Source organism: Triticum urartu, chromosome 7 (assembly GCF_003073215.2).
Source record: "Triticum urartu cultivar G1812 chromosome 7, Tu2.1, whole genome shotgun sequence".
NCBI classification, from domain to species: Eukaryota; Viridiplantae; Streptophyta; class Magnoliopsida; order Poales; family Poaceae; genus Triticum; species Triticum urartu.
This window is the reverse complement of record NC_053028.1, coordinates 525,995,627-526,005,382: the sequence shown is the minus strand read 5'-3', so window position 1 is coordinate 526,005,382 and position 9,756 is coordinate 525,995,627. Positions and strand designations below refer to the sequence as shown.

General features: G+C 45.8%; 1 protein-coding gene across 1 annotated transcript; it reads left to right on the top strand.

The window, feature by feature from the left end:
- The first annotated feature begins 1,465 nt into the window (after positions 1–1,465).
- On the top strand, positions 1,466–9,067 carry LOC125520293 (deSI-like protein At4g17486). The gene is made up of 4 exons (XM_048685179.1): positions 1,466–1,915; positions 3,907–4,194; positions 8,625–8,708; positions 8,793–9,067. The coding sequence occupies exons 1-4, from the start codon at positions 1,498–1,500 to the stop codon at positions 8,906–8,908; spliced, it is 906 nt and encodes a 301-aa protein (XP_048541136.1). The 5' UTR covers positions 1,466–1,497; the 3' UTR covers positions 8,909–9,067.
- The last annotated feature ends 689 nt before the right edge of the window (positions 9,068–9,756 follow it).

Sequence of the window (9,756 nt, the reverse complement as noted above, 5' to 3'; positions counted from 1 at the left end):
CGACCCATTTCATCCGCCCGCGTCCGTTTGGGTCGGCGCGGACAAAAGTGGAACGCGCCGACCCAAACGGACGCACGTCCGTTTTTCGTCCGCGGGCGACCCATTTCAGGCCCATTTTGAGCCGGATTTGCGTCGGCACAGACACGAGACGGATGCGCGCACGCTCGCCCTCTTTCCTCACCGGGCCCGCTGAGCGGTGGCACATTGGATTCACACACTCGCCCGCCTGCTACGTCGCCGATGCCGCCGGCCATTTTTTCAGATTAAAATGGATATATAGATAGTTCTAGTGTACACAGATAAAATAAAAAGACCACTACTCGTCGCTTTCTGACTCCGACTCGGTAATGTCCTCCTCCGACGTTTGAAGGTAGGCGTCAGCAAGCTGCTCGTCTTCAAAGTCCCAACCCGACATTTCTTGTTGCTTCAGTTTCAATTGAGCTGCCTGCTTCCGCGAACGCTTGTCCTCCCGATAGGCAGCTCGCTCCCTCCTCCTCGCGTCCCTCTCCGATCTCAATTGCTTATAGAACTGGCGCTCGTCGACGATATCCTGCGGGTAGCCTCCTCGCCACAGCACCAAGGCTTCCACGTCCTTCTCTGCGATGGCGAGGCGACGCTGCCGCCTCCGATGGACACGGCGATCCTTGTCGGTGAAAAGCCGCGGGAGAGGCGCCAGATCCTGCGCCCGCTGACTCGACACGTTGGGAAAATTCATATCCCGACGAGGCCTCAGGAGGCGCCACGCCGCCGCGTCGTGCGCGCGGGCCGCCTCCTCTGCGGTGTCGAAGGTGCCGAGGACGAGACGTTTCTCGCGAAATCAGATCTCGGCGGAGAAGGCGCCGGAGCGGCGCTCGCAGACTCCGCAAAAATCCGAAGCGCGTAGGCGGCGGATCGACATGGTGGCGCAGAGGCGGCGAGAGTGGGCGGCCGACAGAGTGTGGAGGGAGCGCCTTCTTTGCCTTCTTTTATAGCGAGCGCCGGCCGCGGCGCGCGCGCGAACCTTTCCCGCGCGCTGGAGCGCCAAAACCAGCGCGCGCGAACCTTTCCCGCGTGCTGGAGCGTCAAAATCAAGACGACGGCACGATGTTAAACGCGTGCGGTCATAAAAATGGGTCGGCCCGTTGGGCGCATTGCCGACTCAAAACTAAAAAAGGGCGGACGGCGGACGAACGACCGACTCAAACGGATAAAAAACAAACAAAATCGCCGTCCGTTTGAATCGGCCCGCTGGAGTTGCTCTAAATAATCAATCAACATACATATGCTCAATCAGACCCGATTGAACGAGTATGCAGATGGGAAAAAACTATAGTACTGTGCAGGTAACCAGACGCATCCGTAGTGACCGCGGTCCGAAATATCTTCTCAGATTCCTCAATGCGGCCCCACGCATCAGTTGGATCTTCACTCCGTCCCAGGCATGCCTCCGTCCCACCCCTCCCGTGGCGGATCCTGTCTTGTCCCAACAACTGACAGGCCACCTTCCACCTTAGCACTATGACACGCGGACCCATGCCATCGCAGACCCACCTGACTGTGACTCCACCACCGGGACGCAAGGAAATTGTTTCCGGACCCGACTCCGACTCGCTCGCTCGTCGTCGACTCGTCGTCTTCCCTTTCCGTCCCTCACCCCAAGCTCCGTCGCAGTTCCGCATCGCCTCCCTCGCCCCAGATCAAAACCCTAACCCTAGGAGCACTTACGGCCTCGCCGTCGACTGGCGCGCGTCCCCGGCGACCCTGCTCGGGATCTCCTTGGAGAGGGGAGGAAGGGGGGAGGCGATGGGCGGCGCGATCTCCGTCGGCGCAGCGGCGACGGGGGAGTACCCGGTGGTTCTCAACGTGTACGACCTCACGCCTCTAAACAACTACGTCCACTGGTGCGGCCTCGGCATCTTCCACTCCGCCGTCGAAGGTGAGCGCGGCAGCTCAACCGGGTCCCGGCGGATTCTGTGAAATTTGGGTTTACGAAATTGATTTAGTTGGGGCAGGGAGTATGGGACCCGCCTTTTCGTTTTCTCGGGTTGATATTTTGATACGATATTTTTTGAGTTCGTTCTTTGATTTTATAGAAAGGTGAGTCCGCTTTGGGAGCTGTTGTTAGTTTTGCTAGCTATTAGATCTTGATTTCCTTTTAAATAATTATACGAATTGACAATGGCAGGGAATTTAGGGGTGCTGAGATTTGTCTTACACATAGTTGAAGAACCAGATTCAGATTACTGCCATGGAAAAGCCCGACGTCTTCTTGTAGGGCCTATGTAGTTATTCATTTTGAATATCCTGATGTGTAATAGTACTTGGTTGTGCAACTTCCCACTTAGGAATTAGGATAATATTCAAGATTGAGATAGGACAAAACGGCATGGTAATCGTTGCTTTGAAGTAGAAAATATCACCTGGCATCTTTTCGACCATCTTCTGTTCATTTAATTCAGCTGGGGAATAATCTGTTTTGTTACACATTTACTATGATTTTTAGTACGATCAGTCCTTTTAGGATATCTATTCATAACATAAAAAGGTGTGTCTTTGGTGGCTGCATGCTAGTACGCTAATAGTGTCTACTTAGGCTTGGGGTTCTGTGGGACCTCCTTAGTGTTTGTTGACTCAATATATAGGTTTTTAATGTGTTGGAGTCCTCTCTTGAAATTGTCTTTCTTAAGTTATGAGAAATTAAATGGAAACCATAGGAGCACTAATTTGCACACATTGCATTTTGAGTCTTGAAAACCTTCGTCACCATTTTCCTTTTACATTAGTAAATTCTCTTAAACCATGCCTTGTAGTTATTGTTTCCATTGTTGCTGAAACTTTTCAATCGACAACTTTATTGTAGTCTTTTATACCTGACCCTGGTTTGTGTCGGATGCCTTATTTCAGAATTATTGGGCTAACCCCAGGTGGTATATTTTCCTTCAGAAAGAGCATTTTTTGACATATTTAGACTACTACATTCTCTAGTTATTATTACTATGAAGAAAACAGTTGAAATTTACTGTATGACCTGTATATGTACTTATTGCTGGCACTGTCATTTCTATGTTAGTTAATTGTTCTGGTAAGTTTCTCGATTGTCCTCAAAAGGTTTGGTTTTTGCTAAACCCGAGTTCTTAAAAGGATACCAGTTGATTATTCATATATTTTATCGTTTTATCACCTTTGTTAGTGAATACTACCTCTAGCCTAGTTTGTATATTGCTTGATAATTTGTTTATTCAAATACTTGTTGTTTTCTATCTCTAGGCAATTTCTTCGTAAATAGTGCTAGATGTGTAACTCATATGTTGATCTCATCATTCTCCTGTATATCAAAGTCAGAGCTGCTTGTATATTTAATTTAGGCAGTAATGTTGATCTATTAGGAAGTAAAATGCATAGTAATATGACTTTAATCTCACAAAAGCCAAATTGCTTTGAACATCCTTCTATGATGATGAGTTTTTGGTGTAGAAGGCAATTCATTTTGTCATAAGGTGTGTTGGTTTATGCCGCAAACTTATCCTATAAAATATTGGTCATGCCAAATGGTATTGTTTGCCTGCTTGGTTTGTTGCCAAGATTTTGGTTATCTATGGGTCCTTCAATGCTTCCTTCACAAATTGTTCCCAAAATGTTGGCCAACAGGTTGGAGGGTTCCTTCACCAAATTGTTGGCAATCAATTTTTGGCAGAGCACACATGGATATAAACCAAATGTACCTTGCAACCCAGCTTTGCGTATGACATTTGTTGGTACTCATGGATGATCACAAATTCAAAGAACAAAAGCTGGACCCACTCTTGTAGAAAAAGCATAGTTCTAGTATCGTATGTGAAATTATTTCCTTGTTAATTAGTATGCAAATAATGATTTCCATCCAACTCTACAGAATGTTTACGATTAATCTTATTCTGCCTGGAACAGTCCATGGATCGGAGTACAGTTTTGGAGCTCATGACCTTCCAACAAGTGGTGTTTTTGAGGTTGAACCAAAGAGCTGTCCAGGCTTCTTGTACAGATCTTCAATTTTCATAGGCCTTACAAGTCTACATCCCTTGGAATTTCGAGATTTCATTCAGAGAATGGCCTCGGAGTATCATGGGGATACATACCACCTCATTTCTAAGAATTGTAACCACTTCACGGATGATCTCAGCACCAGATTGACAGGAAAGCCAATTCCTGGTTGGGTTAACCGACTTGCTAAGCTAGGTAATAAGTCTGTACTCCTTATACATTTATTTGTTGCAACTTTCTAATGATTTTTTTGCTGGTAAGGAGTATATTAGCAGTATGCCGAAATTGTGTATGTCATGTCCTTATCACCACTTGCTCCTAGCAGATCTTGAGTTTTAGGTAAGTTAGGAATGTAGGGAAATGAATACCATGGGCAAGAGAGGGCCGGTTTCATATAAGGGTGTAAGGAAACAGCTGGAGTAGTATGCGATATCTTGCAAGGATGGGGGGAATTGCAGGCGCGGGGAGAGTCGATATCTTGCAAGGATGGAGAAAATTTTGCAGGGATGAGGAGAGTAAGCGTGGCGCTGTCTCAGTGCTCACTGCTCAGGTCTAGGAGGAATATAGATTATGCATACAAAAGAGAGATGGCCGCATGCTACTTTGATTAAGTTTAGCAGCAGTAGGTCCGTCCGTTAGCGCTTTTATAGTTGAGTTAGTTGCCTTATCATCTAAGAGATACTTTACTAAGTACACGTGATTTAAGTTATATTTTATCTTTTCTTTAGTTGGCTTAGTGCTAGAAGCGCCTTTTCGATAAGGTTGCATTCTCTTCCTTTTGACTTAAGCAAAGAATGAGTAAAGTTGTGTAAGTCCCTCGTTTTCTCAGCCAAGTTGATTCCCTTCCTCTAGAAACAATGCTCTTAGTACCAATTCTATGTAAGGTGTTTATCCTATTGTGAACTAAGGTTCATAACAATTGGTACCTGAGGCAGTTACCATGGCTCCAGATTCCGGGTAAACCATCGTCGAAGTCATAGCTGCACATGAACTATGATTAGCATCAGGCCCTGATTGGAAGCCTTGTAAATTTGTACGCCCGGAAATATCATACAGGTGTATTTTACTGTCCCACCCAAGAAACCAATATATTACAGACGGTTGGAAATCAGCGTTTGGATACAGGTCTGACGGAGGAGCTCCTCGAGCAGGCCATTCATCACCACTGTCATAGCCACAACTCTCGGCTTAGATCCCCGTTGCTGCCGCCCTAGTAGCACGCCGTTGCACACCTCCGCCTCTAGCATGCTGCACGCATCCGCATCCCCCATGCTCCTTCCTCTCTAATTTCTTCTCCTCCCCCCACCGCCACATACCTCCTCGAGCTGATCTCATGATGGATGTGGGCTGCTCTAGTGCAAGCACATGGCCTCTTGCCGGATGCCCACGTGGAGTTCGTTGGCCTTGCTGCCCTGTCGCCGCCTCCATCGAGTCAGGTTGGGAGCAGGTCCATTGCAAGCGTCGTGCAACTCATCCGCCTTGCTTCGGCCGGCGGGAGCTCCAGCCGAGCACCACCAAGCAGCATGGCGATGCCCGCAACGAGGACCCATGAGAGCCAAACGCCATGCTGATCCCGTGGTCGTGTGGTTGATACTTCATTGTGTCTCGTGTGGCTCTAGCGTTCGTTCGGCGGCTCGACAGATAGAGACTTAGAGAGAGGAACACCTGGGAGAAAGGAATACAGTGGAAGAAAACGACGGGTAAACCAGTGTTTCCAACCGGTGTAATACAGGCCAAAAAAGATCAACCAATCGCCCAACCGAAGGCCACCTATTTTTTCTATAGGTGTATATTTTACAGGGGATTTTGGGGCTGGAAAACAACGATCCAATCACGGCCTCATGGAAGAAGGGGTAGTGTTATGGTGCAAGATGGAGGCAGTGTGCCAAATAGCGTTAGCTTTTAAAGATAATTGGCGCTAGAGAAAGCATAGCTGGTTGTCCAGAGGTGGCTCGGCTTAGGATGGATACACATCAACTCGTTTTCTTTCCTTGATTCTGAAGGATGTGCCTCCGAGAACGATATTGGATAGCTGAGCTAAACTACTTAAGAAATAACGAAATAAACTCTCTCTCTCTCTCTCTCTCTCTCATAGCGAGATGGATAACTTGGCTACTCCTAAGAAACTAATCGCAACTACCCTAATTGTCTGTGTGTTGCAATGGGTGCACATATATTCTAGTGATTCAACACCAATCGCGAGTGCCTCAACAGAGACGTCGCTAGTGTTTTGTTTCCTATGGCATGTCCCACATCGACGTCGTCGGGTTGGATCGTGTGGCATAATGTGAAGATAATGGCAAGGGAATGAGAGATTTTAGGAGGAAGCTACCAAAATGATACTAACCATAAATCAAGGCAATTACTTGAGGTATTTAACTGCACTATGCTTGTTGTAGTCTAAAGTGGAAAAGAACGATACTCTCCATAATTAACGTGATCCCGCCCATCCATTGCTCAATGATACTTTCCATAAATTAATGCTTGTTTTTTGTTTCGAGGACATGAGTAGGACAAGGAAAGGAAAGTATCAATTTGGTTTAGATTATTCCAAGTTACTATGTTGGTTTTTGTTTTGTGGGGCATCGGTTTAGATTACCAAAAAAAATCTACAGGAAACCAAGCGGGGTGTGGGCGTGAATAGGAAAAAACCAACATAGGGGGGCGGTGGGAGGAGCTGAGGAGAACGTACCAACTCCCCTTTAATAGTAGAGATTCGAAGATGGTATCCTCTATTTGGATAACTGCAGGCATATGGGGAACTGCATAACATCTCACCCTCCTCGATATGCAGCTCCTCCTCGATCTCTTTCAGCTGATTCTTCCGAAACATGTTTCGAAGACAATGTCTTGGTAGCTTCTCGTACACTTGTGCTATCATAGTTATCCTTGCCTCACATGGAAATAGAAGTCCATACACACATGTATAGTGGTCAATGCCATGTATGCACATATTCTTGTGTATCAAGTGCCTAGTCAAACCAAACACTTAAACAAACCAACTCAGGTTTTGTTCCCAGCCCACCTGGCCTAGTTGCATGTGAAGGCCCAAGTAGGGCTTGACTGTGTCCTGCCTGGGAGCACCTGGTTTTCTCACTGCCTCCTTCGGTTCAGCCACCGCAAACCATGTTGCACCTGGACTGCTCCGCCTCGTGCGGAGGGCCAGGACATTAAGACACCAACCAAGCCCTCTCCATGGCTAAGTCGCACCACCGTGCTGTTGTCTTTCCGCAGTGCCACAAGGAGCATCACACCTCCCAGTTGAACTGTGTGGCCGTTGTGCAACATAGCACCAGCCCTCGGTGAGAATGGCAAGTTGGCAACTGCCATGTCTGGGTACCTTGTGGCTGTAGCTTGCGCTGCCAGTTTGCCCAGCTGTGCTGCTGTAGCTGGACTTAGCATCGGTCGCCGCTTGCTGTAGCCTAACTGCCCCAACTGCCGCTGCAGGAGACGATGTAGTTGCTCGTGTGGTGACTGGGGGCACTGGGGCAACCCCATCTTCGAAGATGCAGCCATCAGAACTATCACCGATGCAATAATCTGCATTTCCGCATTTGTACATGGCTGCTCCATGACTGGCGTGTTTACCACCATTAACGTCATTGCGAACTATCCGCCTCTTCTACTGTGTATTGTTGATGCCACCCACGCCACACTTGGAGAAGGCACCAGTACCGCCCTTATGAGATGTGATGCCTTCGCCGCCAGGGCATATGCTGCTGTGCTGTGGTCCACCATCATTGTTGACTGCACAGGCTTGCCTCTGAGAGGGTTCTCACGTTAGTGTTGCATTAATCTCTTTCAATGCTGTTGATCTTGTTGAAAAGTGGCCCCTTTTTATACTCAAAAGCCGTTGCCTTTCCTACTCGAAAATGGCTTGCTCCAATTATTAAATAGGGCGGAGTTGTCCTTTCTTACTCGATAGCCTTTGTGCTTCCCCTATTTAATAAGTTCACGCAGTAGGATTGCAAACACCTCTGCTAACTGTTGGACCATAAACTACTCTTAGAAATGCTTAAAATAATCTCTTCATTTGTTGCTTGATTGATACGCGGTACATGCTCCCCCTTGTATAGGGAGATGGATAACTTGGTTCCGAAGAAACTAATCATAACTTCACTAACAAATGGGATCCTATCCCTTATTTGAAGATATTTTCCTCTGATTTGATAACTAGGGGAGATAACACCCTCTCTTCTAACAAATTCTGGAGATAAATGGAACTTAACCAAGTGAAAATAGGATGCAATATAATCAAACCGTTATTGTAACTAAATAACTCATCTCTTAAGTGATGGAAGTACAGTTGTCACTATAATACCTTGTGTTACCATTCCGGCACCGCACGACATATGGTGACATCAGTAGGCATAGATCTTGAATTGACTGGTGCTGCTACCCGTAAGCTCTAATTAATCATGCCAATATCGTTCATGATGAGGAATACCTACAAGTGGAACTGGCAAATGAAACACAAAGTCATCACTATCCAGAGGTTTCTATGCCTTATGGCAAAACATATTCATCATTTGTTCTGTTTCAAAGTGTATTAGTACATCTTAAAATAAAATTGATTATTTTTCATTCTTAGTATATCATGAAAGATAATATCAAATTACTTTCAGGTGCGTTTTGCAACTGCCTTCTACCAGAAAGTATGCGGTTGGAGTCAACTGAGACAAAGAACCTCACGGACTACCATTTCTCTGGTAGATATCCATGTTCCTTTAAATTGATCGTACTATTCCAATGGGTACTCATATTTATTTTTATCTATCAATGCCTTTGACTAGATGATTCCAACTTAACCATCAATGACAACTTTGACGATGACGACATTGAAGACAAACACTTGCTTTCAGAATCTTCTGTCAGTGAAAATGCAATTGTAAAGGAAGTCCACAGGTGAAAGTTGCCGAAGCCATGCAGAATAGTTCAGTGTGCAGTTTATCATTCATTTTGTACATTGTAATTTCTGTATTCCGAAATGTAACATGCCCATTCTATTGTATTTAAGTATTGTACATACATTCAATGTTGGGTTCAGTGTGATGGTTTCTTCTCTTCATTCCTCGTACAATACCGTAATACCATACTGCCCTCCCTAGCTATACTGAGATTCAGAGCCAGTGTGTAATCTTATTTCATTTTCGTTTGTACAAATGCAAGTCAAGCAAGGAGGCATGGTTCCTGAAAACTGCTATGTTACTATCAACGATCAACGTGGTTCTTTTTTCCTCCTTTTCTGGGTCCTGGTATGTTAAGTTTTCACATTGACTTGTCTTTAGTTGTTTCTTGTCCGAAGTAGTTGAGCTGCTACATATGGTTGGCCAAATTGCACCTATGTTTCTAACAGGATGCTCACAGGAGGGTGAATCTGCGCACCTAGAACACGACATTTCTCCATTCCAGCTCAATCACCGTAATGCGTGTTGTATTATTACTGTCTGGAGTTCTGGACCTAAGAACTGTCCATTTTGGTTTATGCAAAAAATCCTCTGGTGAAGGGTTTAAAAATATACAACCATGAACATGCACGGATTGTCAAACGCCAACCTTACTTAGCTGAAATCTCAAACGTTGCTTGGTAGATACGTACTTTAGTCACAGACGTGTCTCCTGCCTGAAGACTTCAATACAGCCTTGTACAAAGATATTCTGCTAAGAAACACAACAAAGTGGCACCTAGCTGGTTAAATTCTAATAGCATATGAACATACTTAGAGCAAATATAACCGCAGCAGCGCACAATAGGCG

What these genes read in the sequence shown, in the direction of transcription:
- LOC125520293 (XM_048685179.1), top strand. Translation starts at nt 1,498, where the DNA reads ATGACACGCGGACCCATGCCATCGCAGACCCACCTGACTGTGACTCCA. An exon ending in CTTCCACTCCGCCGTCGAAG is followed by an intron (nt 1,916 to 3,906) that starts GTGAGCGCGGCA and finishes TGCCTGGAACAG; the next exon opens with TCCATGGATCGGAGTACAGT. An exon ending in TAACCGACTTGCTAAGCTAG is followed by an intron (nt 4,195 to 8,624) that starts GTAATAAGTCTG and finishes AATTACTTTCAG; the next exon opens with GTGCGTTTTGCAACTGCCTT.